A 27,169-nucleotide genomic window follows, 5' to 3' on the forward strand; every position below is an offset into this window, starting at 1 on the left:
ACAGTTTGACCGCTTGCATTTTGTAAGCACATGTGTGCAAAACCAGCGATTTAAATGGTGTGAGACTTTAAAAGCTCAAGCTAAATACGGAAATCTTGACTGATGTGCAAAATGCTATGTAATAATGTTGTAGGTTTATGGCATATACTAAAGGAGATCTAAACAAAGTGTGGTGATAACACCTCCACAATTTCAGCTAAAAATGACTTTTATTTTTGTGATGTCCTTGCTATGTAAATAAAGGCTCTGAGCCGAGTAGGAATGCAGAGGCAGGGCCAGTGGAGGAAACACATACAGTGGGCTGCAAAACATGAAAACAATTTGCATTCAAGCTGTCGATTATCTAAAATACACCCCTTTCTATACCATCAAATAACTTATTAAAAGCAGACTTATCAGAAAATGGCCACTTGTACACAAATCAGATTGATATTATCGCTCTAAAACTCAGTGATTTACCAGCATCTGGTCTCCATGAGGAAGGTAGAGTTCCTGCAATGCAAGTGTGTAAACAGGTGCTTGTCCCTGCAGTGTGAGTAATACCAGGCACACACACACACAACATATAGAAACATAAGAGTACTACACCCATTCATATCACTTTTGCATGAGCATATGTGCACACAGAGACACACAAACATTTCTGTGTGGACCTGCGTATTAAGCTGGGGGGTTCATAAGGTGCTCCACATGTTGCAGTCAGTCATGCTCTCATGTAAACTAGTTCTCTGCTCTTCACAACTGTTTCAGCAGCTCCTCTCCATATGGCAACCAAGGTTGTTCCACTGTCAAACTCTTCAGTCTGTTTGTCATCACACAATATGTTTTTTACTCCTTCACAAACAGGTTTTTAAACAAAACAGCTTCATGGTCCTTCCACTGGACCAATTTTCACCTGCAGGAGTCAGGTCTTACACTGTCTCTTGGGTAAAGCTCCACAGGGGATGAGCAGGTAACTGGGACAGCACCTTGGATGAACTGTAGTGAGTGAAGACACATCCTGTAATGTAATATAAAACTCATTTAGACTATCTGTTCAGAGAAGTGCATGCCTGGGGGTAAAGGTTTGTGTTGTTTCCATTTATTGTTTCACTCTTGACTGGACTTATGAACTATATAGAACTGCGTATAGTTTTTGCCACAAGCGTGTGCTTCCATTGGGTCTTTATGGATTATACAATAATTCGATGAAATGAACAAACCTTTCAAAAACCGTTTTTATATTACATACGACAGTACACATATTGTCTAGATTGTCTAAATGTATAAAAATTGTATGAACTGTTTAGTTGAATGCTAATAATGTCTTGCTGGCATTCTTCCTCGGCAGATTTAATTTTTCAGTGACATGTCTACCTTTTGTGAGGCTTAATAATTCCACCTACAGTTATGGACTGAATAGACACAGCAGATCACGACTTTAATCTGCGCATCACAAAGGTGTTTTTTTCCACTATGTCCTTGACTCATTTTTCAGACACTTGCTCATCTTCTAAAACTGTTTTCTTTCATAAGCTAATGCAGTTTCGTCTACTCCCTGCCACTTTCTGTATCACTGGGCTCACGGCATCACAACGGCTGCTGTTGTTTCTTATTTGAATGTTGCTCTCAAGCTTTAGCTTTTTCATTGGTAACATAAAGGTGCACTTAGAGCACTAGCATTTGCATTACACATAATTATGGGCCAGTGAATCATAAAATTCATCAGGGTAGCTAATCTCAATGTGTGTTAAAACTGAAGAAGCTGTGTGCTAGTGTGCTGTGAGAACCCTGAGCCTGAGTCAGTACATGACGGTCTTGACCTTAAAGCTGAGAGTCAGAAAAAATGAGGAGCCTAAAGGTCTGAGATTGTTTCTTGTATTCTTCTTCTCTATTAAGAATTGTCATTTTTAACTATAAAAATCTGTAGCAATCATAAACCTTCACATCATGAATATGCATGGAAGCGTTTACAAGTTTCTTCTGCATGTGTGGCATATACATACAGTCATGGTAAAAAGTAACACCCTCCTTCAATGTTTTTATTCATCTGGGGCTGAAAAACAATTGTGTGGACATCACCACCATCTATAAAAACAAACAAAAACCCCATTAAAGATGATAAAAAAAACAAAAACACACACACGACAGAATTCAATATGTGGTTACTGTTTCCCAAAAGTAAACCAACATTCAGGAAAAGGGTGGGAAAATTAAAGTATACCCTACTTCATCCCTACTTCCCCAATCAGCCATGACCTCAGAGAAGCAATTGTCAGTCATCTATTTGAGAAGGGTTATAGGGCCATCTCCGGACAATTTGCAATTCATCATTCTACAATAAGAAAGATTATTTACAAATAGAGAGCCTCTGAGACAGCTGCCAATCTTACCAGGAGTGGGTGTCCCAGCAAATTCAGTCCAAGGTCAGATCGTTTAATGGTCAGAGATATAAAGAAAAACCCAAGTGCTACATCATGTGACCTGCAGGTCTCTAAGCACATTAAATATTTATTTTCATGACAGCACGGTTAGAAAAAGACTGAACAAGTATGGCTTTCACAAAAAGGGGTCTGGGCAGAAGCCCCTTCTCTCCATAAAGAATATGGCAGCAGGATGCAGGTCTGCAAACCTGCATCTGAACAAAATACAAAGTTGTTTGGTCATCATGCACAACGCAGCATATCACCACAAACACCTCATACCAACTGTTAAGCATGTTGGTGGAGGAGTGATGATCTGGGCTTGTTTTGCAGCCACCAGACCTGGGAAACTTGAGACAACAATAAACTCCACTTTAGATCAAAATATTCTTGAGACTGTTGTGGAACAAGACAAATGTGAGGCCATCTGTTCAGCATCTTAAGCTGGACCAAAATTGAATTATGCAACAGGACAATGATCCCAAGCACATCAGCAAATCGACATCTGGACAGCTAAGGACGAAAAATATCCAGGTGATGGAATGGCCAAGTCAAAGTCCAGACCTCCACCCTATTGAGATGCTGCAGCACGAAGTTAAGAGAGCTGCACATAAACAAATGCCTTCAAACATCAATGAACTGAAGCAATGTTGTAGGGAAGTGTGGGTCAGAATTTCTCCAGAATGATGAGAGGCTGACAAACTCCTCCAGAAAACATTTACTGCAAGTTGTTGTTGCTAAGGGCAGTTCTACGCATTTCTGAGTTATAGGGTGTGCTTTTATTTTCCCAACTGGTTTCTGACTGTTGGTTTACATTTGGGAAACATTGACTACATAATGCAATCTGCTCAGATTTTTTTTTTTTGCTGTCACCTGAGTTTATCCTGATGAATAAAAACACAAAACTGAAGGAGGGTGTACTTTCTTTTTACATGACTGTATACCATTGCCAGCTGAACTAAGAACACCTTCACAGAAAGTGACAGAACAGCTTGTGAAGAGTCAGACACGAAAACACCTACTGCACAAAACATATTTGAATCAGCTGCTACTATTTTATTAATTTGCTGCTAAACTGTCCTACACCCATTGCAGATGGTCTGCTTTTGCATGGTTTACACCCTATATTTACTGTTTATACACAATGCATAATGTGTGTATGCTTATAACATAAGTGACTCACATTTTTTGCAGTAATTGGTTAGAGAAACCATTCCTGTTCATGTTCATCAACGCTGTGTGCCAGGGGCTGACTGGATCGCTGATGTCATTTGCTCTATTGTTGGTCAGCTGTTTTCACTGAACTTTGGCACATGTCCCTGACATAATTGCTATGGAGAGAACATGTAATGACTGGGCATTTATAATGAGGAGATTTTCAGTTCAGGACACATGAGAGCAGAGATATAAGGAGAAGGAGGGAAGTGGAATAAAGCCCGGAACTGTGATATAAGGTTTGAAGGATCTTTTGACAGAGGTGGCAGAGTGGTGGCTCTAAATGTGGGGGACTGGCCTTCCTTGTAGAGACCAGATGCTGGTCCTCACACAGTAAGTCATTACATTTTAGGGGGACAACTTGGTTAAGGTTAGAGTAAGGTTAGGGGTAGATTAAGGGTCAGGGTTAGGCAAGTAGTGGTTATTACTGTTAGGGTAAGTCTCCAGGAAATGAATGTAGGTCAATAAAAAGTCTTACTAATGACAAAAACAAGAATGTGTGTGCATGTCTTTATGTGGCAAAAAGTGAGTGAGAGAGAGCGAGAACTGGAGTGGGGGCAGGAAATAAAAAAAGAGAGGAACATGAAGAACACTACTGAACAAAGACATCAAGAAATATTTAAAGATAACACAAAAAGCACCAGTGGGTCTGTTCAACAGCCTGTGCTGTGTGACAGCTTCCTAACTCCATTTTTTTTTTTGGATAAATGCAATTTCAGAGACTAGGGACTTTAAACTGAAAAAAGACACACAAAGAGAGAGGGACAAGTCAGATGAAAAAAGACAACAAGAACACCAATTTTGTCCCTTCAATAGACACAAAGGGGAAATAACATGTTTCCCCTTGTCTATCACTGACTCAAGAACGATTAGCTTAATTATATGGAAGAAGTAAGACTGAAGAGTCTGTGTGTGTTTGAGAGAGAAAGACAGAGAGATTTAGACAGAGAGATTTGGAATGACCATGACCAGAAAAATGGAGAAATTAAATTTCCATTTAACATTAACACAAAGCCTGCATTTAATACAAGGTGCTGTTTGTCGGTGTATTGCTAATATAGAGTAAGTCATCCCAAACGGTCACATTTTGGGAACTTGTGTCATGTTACAATTTAGGGCCACAAAGCAGATCTGCATGAGGTAAAACACTGAATATCAGGCTGAGGTGAAAATTAGGGTTAAGGTTATGCATGCAACATGGAAATATTTCAGCATTTTGAGTAAGATGCTTATTTGCTTTCTTTACAAGAGTAAAGTCACATCTGTTCATTAATCTGAGGAGGTGAGTGTCTTGGCTTAGTATAAGAAGCAGGGAGAGACAGTACTGCCTTTGTCCAGACTGAAACTAGAACTACTGTTTTGTGGTTGTATGTCTCCACTAACCCAGTCAAATCCATGGGAATGGGGCAGGCATGAGGTCACTCACATTGACCCTTGACCACCAAAATTTAATAAGTTCATCCTTGAGTTCAAGTGGATTTTTGTGCCATAGTTAAAAAAATTCCCTCAAGGCATTCCCTGACATATTGTGTTCACGAGAATGAGCTGTACAGACAGACAACCTGAAAATATAAAGCCTCCAGCCATGGCTATCACTAGCATGGAGGCTTAAAACACTGACTTACTGGGACACCTTTTTTGTTGACTCCACACATTAAGACAAATGGGGAAACTGATTTATGAGGACTTAAAAGGCTGTTGCTGGACAAACCCTGGATTATATTCAATGCCAGCTTTTTGCACATGCTCGTTCTCTACAAAATCTGCACAAGCCAACTATTCTATGGTTAATGTTAGGGAAATATCAATGTCATAGCAAATAAGTGATGGCTGAGGCCTGATTAACACTTAGGGGGCAGGATTGTGGTTATACTTTATAAAAATGCAAACATTAACTGTAGGTATGGGGTGGGGTGCTAATTCAGTTCTCTTGCACTCAAGTCTACAAAAGACAAAACTTCAGAAACCTCCTGACATCACTGCGCTCTGCTGTTATTTGCCAAGAAAAGGCAAGCACAAAGAGGAGCTCCCACTAAAACTGGAGAAAATGGCTCATTTATGTATTTTTTAAAATAGATTTCAGCTGAAATTTGAGGTCTACTGCTGCATTCACACAGAATGACAAGAACAGGAAAATATAGAATATTATCAGTCTTATGCTTTAGGGGTTTAAGTGTTTAGAGAATCAATGCAAATCAGTGCAATGTCCTCCGAAGCGACAAAAACAAGTGTGTGTGTGTGGTGGTGATGGTGGGGGTGGGGGGTGGGGGGGGAGCTGAAGGGATTGAGGCGAAACAGTCACATGCACAACAGACCGTTAAGGAATAACTCCCGCTGTCTCTGTCTCTCGTTCTCTCTCTCCCCCTTTCTTTCTCTTCTTCTTGACTCCCTCCATCATCCTCCTCTTCCTCATCCAGCATGCCACTCTCCTCTCTTCCCTCTGCTCCCCGTCTTCATCTCAACTTGAACTATTCCTGCATTTAATTTTTAATGATATACATACAGCTCGCGCACTACCGCTCTCCTCTTTCTCTGTCCCCCACCCCCCTACTCTCTGCTCCTTTCTTCTCCACCTGTTAGTCTCCCTCTTCTCTCCGCACTGGAGACCCCTCTTTTTTTATGTGGAGTTTCACACTTGCGCTATCACTGAGGTAAGTCATCATTTTGATTCTTTTATTCTGAAATGTTGACAGGTTGAATCTGCTGCCATGTTTTGCAACATTAGTTTTATATGTATTTTAGCCCGCTCGTTTTCCTTGCATGAAATACACTTTTATGTCTCACACTTTTTCTCAAAAACAAAAATGTTCTCCCCTTCCTTACACCCTCTGTCTCTGTTATTACCTCTTCACTTGTCCATCTGTCTGGTTCATGTATGTGCATTTTATTTTCTTGTTAACTCTGCATTAGAGAGTAAAAGCCGCGCTGGGAGACAGACACATTTATTTTGCATCATTCTCACAGAGAGCAGACAGGTGTAACACACAGCAGTCTCTCTTTGTTCCATTTCACCTGCTCCTTCACTTTTCTTTCTCACCTTCTCAACACACACACACACACAGAAGTTTGCTCATCTCTGGCTGCTTGGAAATAACTTGGCTCTAACTGACAAGTGCACACGTCACTGTGGTTAGCTATAAATGATCTGCTGACTATCAAGCTCTAATGAGTAGCTACAGTTTGCGGCACTGTTCTATACCATCTGCCTGTCAACCAGAGGCAGCTTGTTATTTAAAGGTGAAGAGAGCCCACCACAGGGGCCCCATTACATGTAGGACACAGGAGAAGAAGAAGAAAACCAGCCAAGAGAGTGAGAGAGAGAAAGATCCTCACATACCTAACAGGTGGTGTCTGAGAGATTGACAGAGAGATAATGAAAAATAAGAAGAAAAGAAGACGTGGTGGATTAGAAAGGTGGAGATGAGAAGGTAGAGGAGGAGAGGTTTAGGGAGAGAGCAACCATGTCTGTGTTATGACTAATTTAAAGAGAAGGAGCTAAGAGAGGAGGAGGGGAGGTCACACACTGCACAAAGATAGCCCTGACTGTCAGCTTCTGGCAGATTCATTCCTCCCTCTCGAAGCTAAAAACCTATGTAACTTATGTAACCTCATGATTATATTTTCTAGGGAGCCATTCACACTGTGCTGTATAAGACTGCATAACTAACAGCCACACGGCTACTGTATGTAGGCAAGTTGGACCGTTATTTCACGGCTTATAGGAATTATGTGTAGGAATTCAACCGCATGTTCCACAGCTAAGAGTCTTGTATATAAACAAGTTAAAGCACATATCGACCTGCAAGACATGAAGATGAAATCTGCACCTCATTATTTTGAGTGTGCACTACCACAGTTCTCAACAACAAGATAATGATGAGAAGAGAAGATGCGAGAGATTCCAGCTGGCAGCGTAAGAGCGATCAATCATGAGCTTGCCATGAACCACCAGGCCTCTCATCTACGCGTGTGCTGCTGCTGCTGGTGCTCAGACTACTCCAGCTTATGGCCACATCTGCCAGGATTGGGAGGCGACTGAACATTCTATCAACAGACACCCGCTCACAAGCCTGCAACAGCTTAGTGTGCCACATAGTGTGTGTGTAGAGAGAATAATAAATGATCTGACAGAAGCATATCTACATGTAAGGTTGATGGCATGCTTGTGAAATGATTGTTGCTACACAGTATGTGTGTGTGTTTGTGTGTCTGACTGACTTGCTTTGAGGGATTATATATTACCCATAAAGACATTTATGTATTCAATCATGTTAATTAATTTCCAATCAATCCTGGTCATAATCAACACTGGGAGTTTTCATTAACTTGTTTTCATCTTCTCCTTAATGTCTCGCAGTCTTCCACTCAAAGTGGTTTCTTTGGTGGGTGGCTTCGTTGTTGTTCTATTGTTGTACCAGACTGAAACAATTTACTGTACCTGTGACAGGCGCTGGTTTGTCTTCTCTCTACGTTCACCCTCATTACATTTGAAAAGCTCTTGTCCTGAAGTGCAAGACTCTAAGGTTACTGCTTGTGCTATTTTAATGAGCAGTGTTGTTCAGTTCTACAGAAGTCATTAATTGTGCTACTGTGGTCCTTAGTGGCACCAAAATAGCTGCTGCTGGTTTTCAAGAGGCAGTGTTCATCCTTTTCCATTCCCAAGCCAACAGTCTGTCAAAGTCCTTTCAGTCAAATGAGTCAAGGAAGTTTGTAGGCTGGCACACTGCAGCGTGTTTCAGAAGTTTGTTTCATCTCCAGCCAAACAAAAGCTGGACGAACAGTGGTGTGCATCACCCACTGTTGTGCATCACAGCAGAGCCTGGAACATAAGTGACAAATGAACGGCACTGCCTGTAATTCTGCTGAAGGTCAACAGTGAGAGGCAATGCTTTCAGAGCCGCTTTCTGAAACGGCGGTATTGGTCACACTGACTTTATCCTGATGACTGAACAGTCAGAAATTAATCTGTTTACTTGTTTTGACCCCACAAACAAGTGGAAAATGACAACAGTCATTACTGGCATGGAGGATTTAAAACTTGCATTCATATTAGCCAATAAACCTCTTTGTTCTCTTTCCAAGAGCTAGATGTGAAGATTAAAATCACGCTCATGTCTGTACACTTTGCTAAGCACAAAGAATGGAAACAGGAATACCACTAGCCAGGCTCTGTCCACAGGTATCAAAATCCACCCAGGAGCACTTCTCAATCTTAAAAGATCACATTTCAGCTTGTATATTTAATCCTTTCAAAAACCTATGCGTAGAAATGACAGTTGCGCTTTCATGGTGTGCCAGTCTGTGTCTTGGCCTTATGCAGTAACTTTGTTAGCTAGTAATCTTCAGAACTGCTGGTTGGCTGACTTTGTTACCTTTGCATTGAGGTATGATAACTTTTTCCTCCTCACCACACTCTTTTTGCCAGGCTGCATTAATTAAATTAGCTGCTGGCTGTTGTTTTATTTTTACTGTACACAGACATGATAGCATTATTTGATTTGATTTTGATTTGATTTATTTATTCTTTCAAGTATGTAAAGACAGTTGATATGTCTCACACATAATTTTACACATATCCAACAAATGCTAATCCAATATCAATTTGCTTATACCTAGTACATGCTTGAACGGAGTAGGAAGAAGTCAGACTTATCCAGTCCTACCCCATGACATCATCTTACCATCATTGGTTTGCAAGCAGTATCTCTACATAGATAATGATCTTCTACACCACACAAGTAATATACTAAAGAATTATAACAGTGTTAACATTCTTACATAATTACATTCTTAAATAATTATCGTCCAGTCTGGAGACTCTTGGAAAGAAAGCCAATAAATCAATTTCTCAAAATGTTGAGCTATTTCAGATCACCCACACCTCTAATGATGGAATAAGCATTATCAGAAATTCCTGATTTTCCACTTAATTCTGTTTCTAGGGGTTAACTTCAGACCCTTCACTCATTGGATAAACACTCTTTTGCTATTATTATTTTTTACCCTTCCATTTCTGTCCTGAGATCCTCTTCATTTTATTACTTCTAAATTTCACAGTTGCCCAACTTGCAGACAACACAGAGAAAGGGCAAATATTCACAATGAAAATATCCGCCTCTCATTTTCAATCGATCATCGCAAAGAGAGCAGAAGGTAGTCCAACAGGGGATTTGTTCAGTTTTGAGGACAGAACGCCCCCTCAAGGCCTGCTGGCTTTAGACAACAAAAGCTGTGAGATATTTGTAATCCACCCCCCCACCCCCCCACCCCCTGTTATTTATTTTGGGAAGACAGCATGCAAAAGGCTTGCGGTCAACTAGTGCTACAACAACTCTATCATCAACAAGACTCTTCTCTCCATCTGAGTATGCAGCCTTCCAACTTGTAAAGACATAATTACCTGTCTGTCTATGGAGGATTGTTAGGCACTTAAGATAACACGCGTGCTTCAGCAGCTCACACAGAAATTCATAGAGGATAATTAGGATTCGGGGGAGACCCCTATTGTCCATTATCTTTTATCCAATAGGCTTGATATTATTCAGATGTATTCGATTGAAATGCAAATGTGTGCACATCCTCTGCTGTATTTTGCCATCTTATGAATAATGTTTTTCTTTTTGCAGTTCTAATTATGTCAAAAGAGTTTTCACCATGACAGCAGTTTGAGATAAAAGCTTCCAAGTTCGCCCTCTTGACTATATGGAAAATGAGAAACAACTTTTAGATGTGATGATATCTCAGAGATGGCAAGATGCAGGAAAAGATCCCATTTATCACCAGCCATCTTACTAATCACACCTTGTTTCACTTCATATTGCAGACCAGAAATTGAGAGCAACAGCTCATATCTGTGGATCAATGTCTTCACTCTTGCTCCAGCTGAATGCACGAACTCTTTCTCCCTTCTTGTCTGCCTCTTTCCCACTAGCCCTATGACTGTGCGAAAAGGCAAACGTTTAGGCATCTCCATCCAGGAGCACATGGCCATTGACGTCTGTCCAGGCCCCATCCGCCCCATCCGCCAAATCTCTGCCTACTTCCCTCGACTCTCACCCACTTCTTCTTTCTCTGAGCCGCTCTCCCCCAATCAGGTGGCAGCACCCACCGTGCTCAGTCCTGGTAACACAGGTCAAGGTGGAGGGGTCATTGGAGGTGGGGGAGAGGGAGGAGGAGGAGGAGGAGGAGGAGGGAGCAGTGGGCTGTTGTCCCCGCTATTACCAGGGGCAGTGGGTGGAGGGGGTTCACTGTCAGCCATGAGCAGCATGGACACCTCCATTGAGATCGACAGCTGTGACAGCGATGATAACAGTGAGTCACCTGACACTGATGGATGAAGGGCGGAATAGATAAAAATTACACACTCAGCACTGGTGTGAATTAGAGGAAAAGGCCTAGAATGCTCCAAACTAGTTATTGTGATGACACCTGTCAAACTCTGTGTTGTCGTACAACAGATATGAGCAGCAGATAACACTTGACTTTTTAAAACAAACACTGGGTCTTGCAATTCAGTCAGAAATAATCTAAGGTGGGCTTCCTATTTATAGAAGCTAACTTTGTCAGCTCTAATAAGACTGTCTCTAGAAGATTTCATCAGGTACGCATAGCTAGTGGAAGCAAAATGGTTACACTTTTTGTCTAAAATACTAAATCACAGTGACGGAGCAGGCTTAGTGAAAAGTCCAGGAAATCAAAACCAGATAGGGATAAGAGCAGACAAAGTGAATGGGGGGAAGTAAGCTGAAAACAGGCAACAACCTAGTGGAAAAAACTAAAGATGTCATCCAAAAACTCCAGGCAGCGGATCCAAAAACAGGGGAAAACCAGATGGAGGAGGTAAGAATGATAGCTGATTTGGCAGGGAGCAGAATGTACAAAAGCTGGTATATGTACAGCAGAAAAAGTGAGGGAATGAGGAACAGGTGTGCAGGGCAGAGTCAGGTGATTGGGAACAGAGGAAACATCTGAAGGGAAAATGACAAGGGGCAAAATACTCAGGGCTGAGACAGGAAACAGTCTGATTTAGTGCACTGAAACCAATTAAATATAACATGTTATAGACTGTTTAATGGGCATACAAACTGAAAGGTGAAAATGACAGGCAAATTTGGTATCTGTTGTCCTACAATTACATTACCAAGCTACAATGTGTTAAGATGTGCTGGTAAATGTTTTCGTTACCTTTAGACAGAACAAGCCTAGCCGGTTTCCCCTGCTTCTACCTTTATGCTAAGATAAGTTAACTGCCTGTTGGTTGTAATCTTTTATTTGCCAGATAGATAAATAAGTGGCATGAAACTTTTCATTTAACCCCCAGCAAGCGAGTGAATAATTTCCCACAATGCTGTGCTATTCCTTTAAGCTCAAAAATGTGCATGTTTGACTGTCTACACTAAGGCAGGGCTGGACTTTTTTTTTCTTGCTAGTCTTTTTATTTCTCCCTACCACTATTTCTCTTTCCTGGATAATAAAGTCGTCAGCACAAAGGTAATTACTTAAAAAACTGGTAGACATTTTTTTTTTACCATCTGACTCTTTATTAACTGCCTTCCAGCCTCTTTGGGAACGTTAGAGTTTGACCTACTGTATGAGAGAGCCACCAGCTCCTTACACTGCACAGTCCTGAGAGCAAAGGTAAATACATTCATGGCTATAGACTCTTTGTCCTGTACCTTTTCAACTTTATTAGCTGATAAAAGTTTCACCAGCTTCATCAAAATAAAGAAATCCTTACTCCTGCTGTGCATGTGTTTAAAAAAACAGCTAATCTTTAGATGAAAATTAATCCCTGTCTCAAGGTACTTTTTCCACCATTTGGTATCACCTCAGCTTGCCTGGAACCTCAATGGAGGTGATACCCAAAATAGCACCGGGTACGATCCCCAACATCTGACTGATGGAAAAACAAATAAGTCGGGTCCAGCTGAGCCGGTACCAGTTGGTGGAAAAGGGGCTTAAGTGAACAAGCTCAGCTAGTTGTTCTTCATTACTGGTGTTGGCAGTCTGAATACTGATCTTCACCAAGAGTTTTATTTCTCTTATATCTTATGCCCCCTCTCTGTCTCTATAAGGGTCTGAAGCCGATGGATTTCAATGGTTTGGCCGATCCGTATGTAAAGCTGCACCTGCTGCCAGGAGCCTGCAAGGTCTGATTTTATTCATCAGAAGTATAGCACAGTTTTGTCCCTGTGTTTTGCTGCAATTGAAATGACCTCTGATAAGTGTTACTGAGGACCTTTGAGTGCCCATTTAATTCATGCTATAATTTCAGAGCTGCACCATGAAAATGCAAGTGCGGTTCAATAAAACACTAAAACAAAACAACCCTGTGGCCAGAAAGAACTTGTTTACCTGTTGAGGCGCATTACTGTTAGCAGCTCTGAGACAAAGCTTTGAGTTCTATTATTGTTCTCCTCTTCTCTCTGCTGTGCAGGCCAATAAACTGAAAACCAAGACTGTTCGCAACACATTGAACCCCGTGTGGAATGAGACACTCACCTACTGTGGAATCACAGAGGAGGATATGTACCGCAAAACACTCCGGTAAATGTTTGCTGTAGAGGCCTTTGCACTATTTCTGTCCTCTTCACATCCTGCCTCTCCATTCCTATCAGATAGCATACTCCTGCTTACAAAGGCTTTCTTATCATATATCTCTGAGTGTTTTGCTCTCGGTCTGTAAGCCTTTATCCTTTCTGTTTCATGTCTCTGCTGATCCTTTGATCCTCTGTCACTTCACCTTCTTTCCTCCCTGTCTTTACATCACTCCTGTCCACTAGAATCAGAAAGGATCTCCCCTCACGCCGTCGACACCATTCCTTTCTCTGTCTTTCTTTCCATCTGTCTCTTTGCCTTTCTCTCTTTCCGAGCTGCAGTGACAGATTGAGGTCAGACTAAATACCGCAGGGTGTTTTAATTTCAATGACCCCTCCAGAGGTGACGAAAGCAGCAAACTGTCTCTGCCTGTGACTAAAACTTTGACATAGCAGACATGGGAGTGGGATTTAAATCACATTGACGTTTGATCTCTCAGGGGAAATTAGAGAAACTACCCCTACAATCCCATGTTTAATTCAGTATAGACATTTTAAGATCAGGAAATGGGAGGCTGAATCTAAATATATAAGCATGTTGATCTTACTGATTGAAATGCACTGATGTTTGAAATTGAAAATTGTCTATCAAGTTATTTTTTCTGAGCACACAGTAACAGTCAAATGCTTACAGTGTGACTACAAGGTTAAACAGCAGAAGATATTCCAGCTGTGTATAAAATATCAACACATTTGTGTCAGTAATTCAGAACTTAGGTGAAATGTGCAGACTTGCTTTTTTTTTACTTAACTCAAAATACTTTGAATACAGGAAAGAAAGGGAGGTTCTCCTGTTCATTTCCAACTTCCAACCTGCAGCTGCAGGCAACAAACAGCAGTGTCTCTGTCTCTCTGAAGTTTAATAAAAGGGAAATGCAGACAATTGCAGAGCTTAGAAGCTTTAGAAAGTATAATTTATACATTGCAACTGGGTATTTTATATTGGTGTTTTTCAGACATGCACTGGAATCCTGAAATGATCTAGACATTACCCGGAGGAGCTGCATGTGAGAATGTGAACATCTGAGTCAGTTGACCCGAACAGTGAGCGGGCTTTACCCTGCCAGCTCCCTAGTACAAAGTCCATCTGAAATCTGAGTAAGCCCACACGAGAAAACAGTTCACAGTATTCAGTGAGCTAATGGGCATGTTGGTGACGTTGTATCATGTGCCTGGTGCAAAACCAGAAGAAAACAAACATCTGATTTTGAAAAAAAAAAAAAAGGTAATCTACAATGAAGATGCCAATTAAAATATATAACTGGAGACACAACAAGATTCTGCAACTTGTGTCATTAGGAGCTGGCACCAGAATCTTAGACAAATTTAATGTATGGCAAGAGACTCGGTTTGTATGACCAAATTACAAACTGGCTACATCACTATGTCATGTCCTGCCTCCAGCATGCTCTACCCAAGCAACCCCACCTCAGATAAACCAAAGTATTTCCAGTAGGTGAGAAGGTGTCTGACACATACAGTACTATCTCTAGCTGTGTGCTGCATGTATAAAAGGGCAACTCTGGACAAAGTCCGGGTCTAATTTTGCAGACACAGTGCGGAGTTCATGTGTAAAAATGGCAATTTATTTTATCCACAAGTGAGTTTTGACCTATTATCTGGTGTACAGTGAGGGTCCACAATAGGAAATGATTCCTGCCAAGAAGGAAAAAATCAAATAAAATCATAAAACCTTGTGATTATTACAAATGAAAATACTAATGGCTGCTTAAGTGAAAATGATGTGATACTATATCAAACTTTCTACCTGTCTCACAGTTTTCAGTTAGGTCATATTTTGACTGAGCTTGGGAATTTTTATTTTATTGTCTTTGTTGTTTTGCTTAGAAACAGGCTTCCATAAGATCCCAAACAAAAGGTGCATTGCAGCATTTATCCATTACTTGACTAATGTCAGTGACTGAGACTTCAGGCGCCTGCCCTGCAGGACTCTTAAGTTACATTTTTATTTGCATGCGTTATTCAATCTGACATTTTTATTTAAGTCCAACATTTAAGTTGGTGAAAGGGTGTGTGAATTAGCTTTATTACCTTTTTTTTTTTTACTGACATTATGAAATTTTTTTAATGCTGTGCTATTAAAATGTGTATATACTGTGTAACTGCACACTTACTGTAACATCTGTGTCACAGTGTAATGACTTTATGCTTCATTTTCTTTACACTCGATTGTTTGGCCTGTCATACTCTGACTTGCCACAGATTTCCTTTACTCTTTCAGCTATTGCACCATCCTTCACCGCTCAGCTTTGGCTGAATTCATATCTCTTTTCTCTCTTCTACTCTCAGCAATTTTTTTTTGCTTTGTACACCAGCTTCTTTTTATTTCCTCCTTTTCATTTTTCCTATTTTTGCTTCTATTTCATTTTGAGGGGGTTGGGTCTTTTTTAAGCTAATAAACTAAATCACCTCTGGAGATGTCAACATTTATCAAGCAACTGTATTTTTACACCTTCCACATTTCTGCAGTAGCTTTTATTAACAGAAACTGAAGGCAGCAGAGGAGTGCGACATTTCATTCTTTTGGGAATGAATTTAGTTACAATTCAACAGACTGACAGACTGTGAGGCAATACATTCATATCTGTACTTTTCCTATGGCAGACTGTATTTTTTTATTTTCTTCTTCTGCACTGCATGTGTTTCATTCACTTTCATGTAAAGCGCAGATTTCAATTACTCTGTAGCACTGACTCTTCCCTTCTGTTTATAGATATGCACATTTGCACACATAAATTATGCCTCACACACATCTTTCATTTTTATCGCTCCCTCTCACCCACATTACGCCATCCCTTGCTCGGTTTCCCATACACAGCCCCCTCCATTTCTTTCACTCTTCTCTGCTGCTCCCACCCACTTTTGCATTTCAAGTGACATTATAGCACTTGTAAAACTTTGCCAGGGCCATAAATATGGATTGACTTAACTTTCACTTTCACACGATCTGAATTCCCACAGGAAAGAAAAATGGAAATGACCTGTACAATGTGTGTATACAGACACTGGATTATTGTGCAGGTGATTTTTTTTCTGATCGTGTTCCCTGTAGTTCAGGCCTGCAACTTCCTTCCCTCATTACAGTGTTGCCACACCATTAGAAATATTTAAATGAGTCTTAATATGTTATGTTGTTTGACTTCCACATGTCACCTTTAAGTGTTCTAACTCTGTGTCTGTCTCATTGATCCGCTCGTCTTATATTAATTCATGTTTTCCTCTCTCACCATCTCTCATCCCCCTTCTGTCTCTCACTCCCAGGGTGTCTGTGTGTGATGAAGACAAGCTGACACATAATGAGTTCATTGGAGAGTCACGGGTGGCGCTGCGCCGCGTGAAGCCTGACCAGACCAAACACTTTAACATCTGTCTGGAGCATCCACCTCCTGTGAGCAGAATAGGGGGTGGAGTATTACAGAGATAAATGGTTGAATAGTACAGTGATATGCAAAATAATAAGCCTTGTCTGACTCACAACCTCATCTTTTAAAGTAGAAATAAAAAGAAAATTCTTTAAATGCCAACAGGGAGGTGTTAAAATGCCAATATTTAGTAGACATACCAATCCGCTCCAATGATGACTACACACCTGGGTCTCATAATGCTTCAAACATGTAACATCGTTAGCAAAAGAAATGAACAAATGATTCTCACAGAGCTGCTGACTCCAAACACCTCAACTCACCTAAGACTCCAGTGTTATCCACTGGTTGACTAATGCTCTGTCTTTATAAAGAGTTCGATTAGCCTCTGATAAAGCTATTAGTTAACAACTTACAACGTGGCACTGTCAAATTTAAAACATCACTGTCTGCTATGTATAAAATGCAGCCCTATGCAGACACATTACATGGCCAAAAAATATGTGGGCACCCAGACATTACATTAGTCCAGAGCCACAATCATTACTCTGCTGTTATAACAGCCCCCGCTCTTTGCAGAAAGCTGTGGGGTCTGCTGCAGGGATCTGCTCTACTTCAGGCCCAAGAGCATTAGTGACTGCTTACAGCGATAAAGCCTGTCTCACAGTCACCATTAAAATGAATCCAAAAGGTGTCACGGCTCTGTACAGGCCAGTTCTACCAATATCACATTTAAAGAAAACCAAAAGAAACTGTCTTTATGGACCTCACTTTTTGCACAGGGCCACTCGTATGGAAATAGGAAAGGGGCTTCACCAAAATGTTGCCACAAAGTTGGAACCACACGGCAGTCTGAAATGTCAAAGTTTAAAAATTTCCCCTAATTACAGTGCGCCCAAGTCAAGAAAACCACCCAGACCGAAAGCATGCAAAAGACAAGGGTGTCCAAATACCTTTGACCATACAGTGTAATAAGCCAACATCAGTATTGGCCTCCTGACATAATTGAGATGATTCCTGCCTCCTCAGAGGGCGGCACATCATATCTATTCTTAAAGCCCACAAATAGCTTTTTGTGCAGGCTAAATGTCAGCCAGGTCACATGTGGGAAAAGGGTACAGAGAGAGTAAGAATAAAAGGTGAGGAGAAAGAGCAAGAGGCGAGGGGGGCCGATGGAGCATCGATAAACAGTAAGAGAGATGAGAAACAAGTGGATTAAAAAGTGAAAGTGGTGGAGAGCGGGGGGTATTTGTGTAAAAAAAATTGGGGGGGCTTGGGCTTTTGTTCTATGAGTTGGAAAAGGCTATTGGTATTAGATTGGCCCCCTGAGGCCGGTGGCCACTCTGCGATCAAACACTAAAGCCCCTCTCGCATCCTATGAGACAGATGCTATGTTGGCCTGTAATTTTCAAAGTGGCTTCGCCCTCGACATAATGCATCTCTCCCTGTCTCTTCAACTTTACTCCTCTAACATGCATCTTTTCTGCCAGTCATATCCCATTTTATTTATGTCTCCTTTTTCCTCTCTCTGCCTCCAGCTGCCTTCGCCCACTGCAATGAGCACAGCCCTGAGAGGAATCTCCTGCTACCTGAGAGAGGTGAACATGTGACTCTGTTTCGGTCAACATGACCGTCTTTCTGTTATCTGTTCCCTTCCAGTCCATCTTTCAGCCTGCCTTAAAGGATTGGTCACCTTGTCCAATATGGGACTAAATGACCTTCTCCAAAATCAGCTTTTTTTCTGCTGGATCTTACTGTGATCTTATCCTCCTAAAAGCAGGAGGATAATAATTCTCATTCTCTGGCCTTTATATTCTTCTGAAAACAAAATCTTCATCAGTCTTCATTTAAAAAAACACCTGCACAACAGGTTTTACTGCCTATGTCTAACTAGTGGCAAAAATGTAGATTAATGGGTTAAATTAATCCACAACTATATGGATTTTTCTTTTTTTTTATTAAAATCGTTTAAGCAAAGATGTTAAACATTCAGTGGTCCCAGCTTGTTGAGGGAGGATTTGCAGCTTCACTCTGTTGATAAGGATGACACCTTGGTAACCAACAGATGATTTTACAGCTCTCATCACACATTGAGTACATTCACAAAGGGGCCAAACCAAACAACAAATGTGGCCTTTTAATTTTTTTAAGATAACTGGAGGAAAACAGCTGCCTCTGTGTTTCTCACCATATTCGCACCTGATTAATATGACTGCTGATCATTTTGTCTCTTCCCTTGAAATCCCGCCCACACATATATCCGCTTCCTAGTCATCGCTGTTAATGTGTGTAGCTCTATTATTTCCACCTCCCTAATAAGTCGCTCTATCGATCTGTGAAGGTTTTATTAGCAGGTACCTGGTACAAATTATCCTCACTAATTGCAAGTTTTAAAGTCTCCTGCTCATCTGATGACAGATGGTGAACTGGCTTTTGGCAGTTATGGTAATCTCCAAAGAAAACAGAGATAAAGAGAAGGGGAAGATGGGAAAGAGAGAATTAGGAAGCAGAAGGGGGAAACTGGAGAAACAATTAGAAAGAGGGAGGGAGGAACATGGAGAACTGTGGGCCATGTGGCATATTGATCATCTTGGCCGTGTCCACCTCACGCCTGAAGATAAGACTTAATGAGAGATAGAGAGACAACAGAGAGCAGAGACATTTAGCAAACAATACTGTTGTAGGGTGACAGACAATAAAACAGCCTCTTCTGTTTTCTGTCAAGAAGAAACAAAAATAACACAGTTGAAAATCATGCACCTGCAGTGAAGAAGGTGCCAAACTAGCAAATGTTCATGTTTCCTATAAATAGCAAACACGTATTGCTACTGTTGGCCCTGAGTGTGAGTCACAGTCCTGTGAGAACATCATCTTCCCCTTCTTCCCCCTCTGTCGCTGCTTCCTCACTTTCTTTCATCTGTCATTTTGAATCTACTCTGTTGTTACGCTTGTTGTCAAATGCGTTGGTAACAGTTTGATTTTGTCCATGAAAAACACTCAAGCCAGGAGCGACAACGTGCATTAACATGACTCAAGGGCAGAAGCTTCGTTTTGTCCAAGACAGGTCTTTGCCATTGGACTAGCTGTGCTCCCGTTTTGTTCTGAGTGGCAGAGATAGTAGGGTTTGTCTCAGAGCTGTGGCACAAGGACTCAAATGTTAGATGAAAGTCATTGTTCTCTTTTAAAGTGAGTCTGCTTATGAGACTAAGAAGAGAGATGAGCCTCACCACAGCCAGATACAAAAAGTGGAGTAAGACATTTGAAAGAAGAAATGACCCATTTTTCTTATTACAGATAAAAAGTTGAATTAATAAACAATAAAACCCACCTGTGCTCAATTCAGTACATTCAGGGGTTTGTGCGGCTACAACCTTACATGGTCTGATATGATCAGTAGTCCATGGTGGCTAAAGCCCCTTTTCCACCGCCTTACCTACCGGCTCAACTCAACTTGACTTGACTTGCTTTATTTGCGTTTCCATCAGTGAAATGTTGGGGATAGTAACTGGTACCTGGTACTATCACCATCCTTGCTTAACTGAAAAGACATCGTTTACCTGAGAAACTGACAAAAATGCAGGGCAGGTAATGTACTTTAAGTTTAATTAAGCAGATGGATTATAATAGCTGATGGGAGCTGTTGCCTGGCTCTCAAACATCATTTCAATATATGAGGCATGATTTTAACTCATAAAACCTTAAGTCACTACTTTCCAGCTAAAAATGCAGCTCACACACCTGTTACTCTCCTTCAGTGGGAGACAGAGCAGAAGAGAAGTCTAGAAGAGAGAGGACGCCTGCTGCTCTGCCTGCAGTACGTCCCCCCGGCCAGTGATGGCGACGTGAAAGGCGAGGCCAAAGACAGGGCTCGTGGGGGCCTGTGTGTGGGCGTCAAACGCTGCGCCCACCTGGCAGCCATGGATGTCAACGGCTTCTCAGACCCCTACGTTAAAACGTAAGGATAACATCAAACCACTGACTGAAAGCCAGTGTAAACATTATGCAACTGGATGCATTTAAAATGATGCATATAGAACACACAGCTCAGACTTAGGGACTGACATTTTATGACCCTCATTTCAAGACAATTTTCACAAGACCTGTCCAGCCTCAATCTCCCTCATTACCTCTTGGTCTTAACTTGACCCGTGAGTCATCGTTTGTCACCACTCATGAATTATATATAGCTTTAGTTAACCCTGCATAAGGTGATGTGACAGATGAGGGCAGCTTTCACACAAGCAGAAGCCTTTGTGAAATATGTCACATTTTCGTCAGGATAATGATAACAGTGTGTGTCAAATGACAACCTGTCAATTGGCCTGGTCTAATGTATAGGCATATCGTATTATTAAGGAGGCACACGACAAAGAAAGACTGACTTGGGAGCTGGGGTTTCATTTTTCACTGAAAAACAATACGGTGTGTGTCTGTGTTTGTGACAGAGTGCAGGAAGCTCCCTGGGTTGAGTGATGCATCCTGACAGGAAATCAACAAATGAGATTTAAAATCCCATTTTCTGCACTCTGTGTTCTTCTCAGCGCTGGTTCTGGCCTAAGTAAAACTAAACAGCCTTCCATCACCCACGCATTCATAAACACAAAGATGGGCGTGCTACCATGCTCACCTCACCTCAGTACGCACTCATAATCTTCTTTATCCTTTATCATCATGCCTCAAACTGAAATTTTCTCCCTTTTTACATCCTCCAAACCTACGCACACATCAGTAAAACATCATGCACCTCGTTTCATTCCGAATGCGTGCTCGCGTCTTTGCCCTTTGGAGGGAGCTTTTTCCCAGATGCTTTGTTGTGTCTGAGTGTGTGGGAACATAAGCTCTCTGAGCTGTGGGTGGTGGGTGGAAAGCAAATGTGAATAGAGATTTTGCCACGCTCCTTCCAGCTGGCTTAAAAATATCTGGAAGATTCAGCGATGGCTCGCGAAAAGGACGCCGAGCTTTTTCAGTCTGCACTGTGTTGGTGAAGGAATTATTAGTAGTCACATGGGATTAGTTTCACAAATAATGCATTAAATCTTTCAGGGAATAGTTTGACATTTTGGGAAGTACAGCCTTGCTTTCCTACTGGGAGTTAGATGAGAAAACTGTTGACGCTCTCTTGTGCGGACTACAAGTCTGGAAACAGGGGAGCAGCCATCCTGTCCAAACGTTTTTTTAAAAATCCACCTACCAACACTTCTAAATAGCCGTAATGAGCAATTTATCTCATTAGTTCAATCCATTTAGAGGGAGTGTTTCTTGGCACATTGAGCTTTAGAGTCATTTGTAAGTTAGCTGGTTTCACTTGTTTCCAGCCTTTATGCTAAGATAATCTAAACAGCTACTGAATGTAAAGGTGGAAAACAACTAAGCATATAACTTAAGTATAGTTTTGAGGTCTTTGTACCTTACTTGAGCATTTACATTTTCTGCTACCTCATACTTTGATTCAGAGGCAAATGTTGTACTTTTACCTCAACTTCATTTGTTTGGTAACTTTGATCACTAATTACTTTTCAGAATCAGATTAATAATATAAAATATAATATAATCGTGAGTCTTACAAGCTACCCCGCAGTATGAACATAATTCAAATTAGAAGCATATAAAGAAGTAGAAATTGGTTTCACTTTTACCAGCTGCAACATTAAAGTGATGAACACTATAACACATCAATAATTAAATCCAGTAACATAATACTGTCTACAACAGAGCTGACATGTTTATAGTAGCTGACAAAATGTCCCACATCATTTCCAAATTTATGTCCGAAAACCCGGGCACTGCGGGGTCCCATCAGGCTCGGTTCAGGTATTCACACTCTAATATACAAAATGTGAAATGTTCTGAAACATTCTGCATAATGAATAAATGTTAATGCTTTTGTACTTTTACTTGAGTAACATTTTGAATGCAGGACTATTACTTGTAGCTGAATATTTTTACAATCTGATATTGCTACTTCTATTCAAGTAAAAGATCTGTGTACTTCTTCCACTGTAACTTGATCTCTATTGCACAGATGCAGTATAACTATTCTGTTAATTTTTCTGAATCGTTCTTTACTGAAGAGGTGTTTAACAATGAATTAACAGTGACAGAAACAATAACTGCATCTACCCATCACTGACAATTCCAAAGTGAACATCATGATTTTTCTACATGTATGAACCATCATGTTTTCCCCTTTGTGTGTTAGCATTTCTTTCAGCACTGCTGTGATTGTGAACAATAACAACCAGACTTATACATCACAGTATCACCTTCTTCTGTGTCAGGTACCTCAAGCCAGATGTTCACAAGAAATCCAAGCACAAAACTGCAGTTATAAAAAAGACTCTCAACCCGGAGTTTAATGAGGTAGATATCCCTGTTTGTGCATGTGCACGAGAAGCACATTTACAATGACTGAATGTAAAGAGATAGCTCATTTAAACAGTCCTCAGAGACGCCATGCTGCATCCAAAGTTTCTGCAGTCTTTTAGTAATACAGCCAATTATAGTTTGCATATTATCAACTGCTGCCTCATTAGTCAGTATTTTAGAGGCTAATTGAAGAAGCACAACATGTGTGTTAGGCGTCATCTTCTGAACTTTTCCCTCTTTGTTTTCATCCAGGAGTTCTTCTATGAAATCTCCTTCTCAGAGTTAGCCACCAAAACACTGGAGGTCACGGTGTGGGACTACGACCTGGGAAAGTCCAATGACTTCATAGGTGAGTTGACACCATAAGCACGTTGGCAGCTAATAATTTCCTGCTTGTCAGCTTAGGGCTGCTGATTAGGGGCTGGCTACTTTATTAGCAGTCTAATAATGCTGTACCCATGGCAGATGTTGCCAAAGATATTTTAAGATGTTTGCTATTATCTGCTATCATCTGAATGCAGCGCTGAGTGTAATTTGCAGGTTTTATTTGCCAAAAGAATGTCAGTGATGTTTTGGCTGAAACTGAGCTTTACTTGCTCTATTAGCACCCTATTCCCATATTTGAATACCTTTTTTGTCTATTTCTATCTTTTTGTCAAGATTTTTCTTTCTTATAATATGTAAAGATTAAGTCTGTTGTTTTTCTTTTATAGTTTGTTTTAGAAATCCCATGAAAAGACCAACACATTGTTAGTCTGTCTCTCAGTACGTTCAGACTTCCCATCCCTGTTCTGTCTGTGGCACTTAACACTCGCTTGTTCTTACTGAAGACATGCTGTAAATCTTTAAAAACAAGTCACAAACAGATTGTAGTTTCATTTTTCCAAAAAACTTTAGTGATTTCCTATAACAGCTGGCCACTTTACATTTTAGCAAACATTACTCACATAGGGGTGCATTTGTTAGGGACTATTTTCAGCTGTGAATCAACAGCCTACACATTTGGTGCGCTGCTGGTTTACACCACCAGAAGCGTGTGCAGTATGTGAGATTGACTCAAAATAAACTACAGTGCCATGTTCACAGCAATGCAGGAAAAAGGCCTCCTCAGTGCAACAGGGCATGTGTTTTTTCATGGGATAATACTGCAATAGCAACAAAAAATAAACTACATCAGGCTGAAAATACACAGGCAATAGGATGAATTCACTGTTGGGCAGTCAGTCGGTGGCAGCAACAAGAGTAACTGACATAACTGTAATACTTTTATTTTGTAATTTCCACTTTTTCCTCTGAACCAGTTATAACTATGTCAGCATTTTCAAATAATATTTTAAAAAGGCAATTCCATCATTTCTATTGTTACATTTAAAAGAAACATCTTATTATTAGATGAGATTACACTAAAGAAGATTCAATCTGTATTAAATTCAGTGCGAAAATGATAGTCCAAACACTAATTAATAAGGACTTAACATTTTAAAGGTATGATTAGTTCATTTATTTTGCAAGCCTCATTTTCTTTTGTAATATGAAGAGAAGTTTGTGTCACTCTGTAATTACTCAAACAGCTACTTATTTCTTACAATATACAACTTATTGGGTTTTAAAAGTAATAACAGACAACAACATACTAATGCCATTGTGATCCTACATTTTTATGTGTTAATTTTGAAACAGTTTTCTTTCTGATCATAATCACTGGTATTATTTTTGGCCCTTGCATTGGTTAGGTGGCGTATCCTTAGGGTGTCACTCACAGGGAGAGACTCTGCAGCACTGGATAGACTGTCTGAAGAACAAGGGCAAGAAGGTGGAGCGCTGGCACACGCTGACCAACGAGCTGCCTGGATCCACAGTGCAGGAATGAACTGAGCCCCCTTGCCCACTCTGACACTGGAGGAAAAGTCTGAAGACTTAGGATGGGAAATATTTCATTGCATGCTCTGAGGGCTTTCTGCATGACTATGAAGGATTCATATCCTACTTACTTTGTGTCATAAATGAGTTCATAATTCATAACGGTGAGCCTAAAGGGTTCACATTCAGAGGACAAAATTCTAATCTTGGCTCTAAATAGACCTGATGCAAATATAAGAAACCCTCCCATCTGCTAAGCCAAGAGTGTGCAAATTCTCATAATCACATTTATAGAGATCCATGTTCCTTTTGTGGATTTTATTTCGGTCTAACTGGTCAGATCTTAATCTACAAAAGAACTGAAATTGTGCATGACATTACAATGTCCCTCAATGTAGTTTAATGATTTGGCATTTTGACTCTAATGTCGTCCCTCATGTCAGGTTTGCTTGCTCTTATTAAATCTATCCTGTTATTTTCATTAAATGCTGACATTAGAACGCCACCGTTATGACCATCTGTCTCACCACGCACACATCTCTCCCTTGCAATAATGTTCTGCATAATGCTTCCGAAGACTTCCAAGTGGTCTTAATACTATCAGATGTTTTGTATCTATTGAGCTGCCACTGGACTGCCAGCAGACAGCACACCCTGATAAGATTATTGGTTCTTCCATGTTGATGACTTGTGTCAGTTATTTGCATGTTCAGTGTTGATGGAGCAAACTAAAAGAGAAATATGTGCCAGGCTCTGCTGCAGGATAAAATGTTCATCGTGGTGTTGTTCCCAGTTCTCCTAAGGTGTATTGCTCTGATTAACAAATGAGAATTTTTATTTGATTTGAGCGTAGTTTTTTTTTTTTATATTCACAGGTGTTTGATGTGTCAGCTTCTTGTTAATGACACACTGATGTTTTGCCTCACATCCCCATAGATGTACAGAAGAGGACAGAAGGGTAAGTAACAGAGAGGTTTCAGAGAGCTGTGCATGTTACTGTACTATGACACACAGTAGGTAAAATCATCAATCTTTGTTTAATCTTCGAATTACAAATATGAATGATGTATAGAGCACAGTGCTGTGTGCTGTCTCTCTGTGGCTGCTGTACTAATGACTGCATTAACCAAGTTGAAGGTTTTATCTGTGCTCAGTCTCCTGTGATATCAGAGGCATGCTGAAAATACCAGTGGTGTTCATATGTAAAGATATATGGTGTTTCACTTGCTTTGGATGTTTGTCTTTGGAATATAAACTGTGCATGTTTTTTTCATAAACTATTCATATTGATTTATTATGTGCATCCTTGAATTTCTATTATATTTGTTCCATGGCTCCACAGGGACCTCTGAACCTCTGATATTAACTTAGGCTCAATTTAGGTGCAACACTATAAAGCCACCGCTGCCACCTGGTGTTCGGGATCTGCAACTGCAGCCTTTTCTCTGACTAATGTGATCAGAAGTGATCAACAGACGGGTCCGAGGGGGGGACCTATTTGTTTTCTACCCCCTACCCTACCCGCTGCAGATTACCTGGATGAGGTGTGTTCAGTCAGACAGAAGCTGGAAGATGCCATCTTAGATGAAGGTGGAATTAGGAGTGTCAGATACAAAATTCATGTGTTCAAAAATGTTTTTCAATTAACTTAAATTAACTGAACTGAATTCAACTTCAGGTCAAAAAATCAATCAATCAAATAAAAAAAACACCACAATATGAAATAAGAAATTCAAATTTGTGGATGACCAATGGTTCTTCTTCCTCTTGTATTTTAGGCAGATTAGACACTTTGATCGCTTGACTGACAGAGGTCCACACATATGTTTGCATTTGAATGTTTTATCTTGAATTTTGGTGTCTGAATTTCACCAATCCATCCTGAACAAGCTAACTGTACTTTAACAGATGTATACATTTGAGCAACTTCAACACAGCTGTATAGTATATAAAACTTCACAATACACTAAAAAAAAAACTCTGTACATCTGTACTTTTTGAAGTTGTCCTTGCTGAAATGAGTTCCTGAATATTTCATTATGGGTAATTTTCCATATAAATTCAGAAAGATGGTTTCAAAGTAAAATATTTTAGGAATTTCAAGTTGCTAAGAAATATTCAAATTATTATGGTTATCATTTGCTTCCATTTATTGTCTTTTCTTGTTACCATCTTGTGATATTATTTAGATTTTGGCAAAAATCTTTTGAACTTATTTAGGATCAGAGGTCAGAATGAGGTGCTAGAACATCCGGATGCTTTTGGGTAATGTGCTTCCAGAGTATGCTTGGATTAATTGCCATTCTGTAAGAAACACCATGAGCAGAGTGGGTCAGAGAAACAGTCA

At 40.4% G+C, this 27,169-nt stretch overlaps 1 protein-coding gene across 1 annotated transcript; it reads left to right on the forward strand.

Moving 5' to 3' along the window:
* The first annotated feature begins 5,943 nt into the window (after positions 1–5,943).
* On the forward strand, positions 5,944–26,814 carry LOC109973616 (double C2-like domain-containing protein alpha). Its single transcript, XM_020623349.1, has 11 exons — positions 5,944–6,268; positions 10,549–10,928; positions 12,175–12,254; positions 12,692–12,766; positions 13,054–13,163; positions 16,496–16,622; positions 18,135–18,194; positions 20,352–20,551; positions 22,875–22,956; positions 23,215–23,311; positions 24,696–26,814. Exons 1-11 carry the CDS (start codon positions 6,237–6,239, stop codon positions 24,830–24,832), a joined length of 1,380 nt encoding a protein of 459 aa, XP_020479005.1. The 5' UTR covers positions 5,944–6,236; the 3' UTR covers positions 24,833–26,814.
* Positions 26,815–27,169: the final 355 nt, after the last annotated feature.

This window comes from Monopterus albus, unplaced genomic scaffold, assembly GCF_001952655.1.
Source record: "Monopterus albus unplaced genomic scaffold, M_albus_1.0 scaffold297.1, whole genome shotgun sequence".
In the NCBI taxonomy this organism is placed as follows: domain Eukaryota; kingdom Metazoa; phylum Chordata; class Actinopteri; order Synbranchiformes; family Synbranchidae; genus Monopterus; species Monopterus albus.

What these genes read in the sequence shown, in the direction of transcription:
- LOC109973616 (XM_020623349.1), top strand. Translation starts at nt 6,237, where the DNA reads ATGTGGAGTTTCACACTTGCGCTATCACTGAG. An exon ending in TGCTGCCAGGAGCCTGCAAG is followed by an intron (nt 12,767 to 13,053) that starts GTCTGATTTTAT and finishes TCTGCTGTGCAG; the next exon opens with GCCAATAAACTGAAAACCAA. An exon ending in TCTCCTGCTACCTGAGAGAG is followed by an intron (nt 18,195 to 20,351) that starts GTGAACATGTGA and finishes ACTCTCCTTCAG; the next exon opens with TGGGAGACAGAGCAGAAGAG.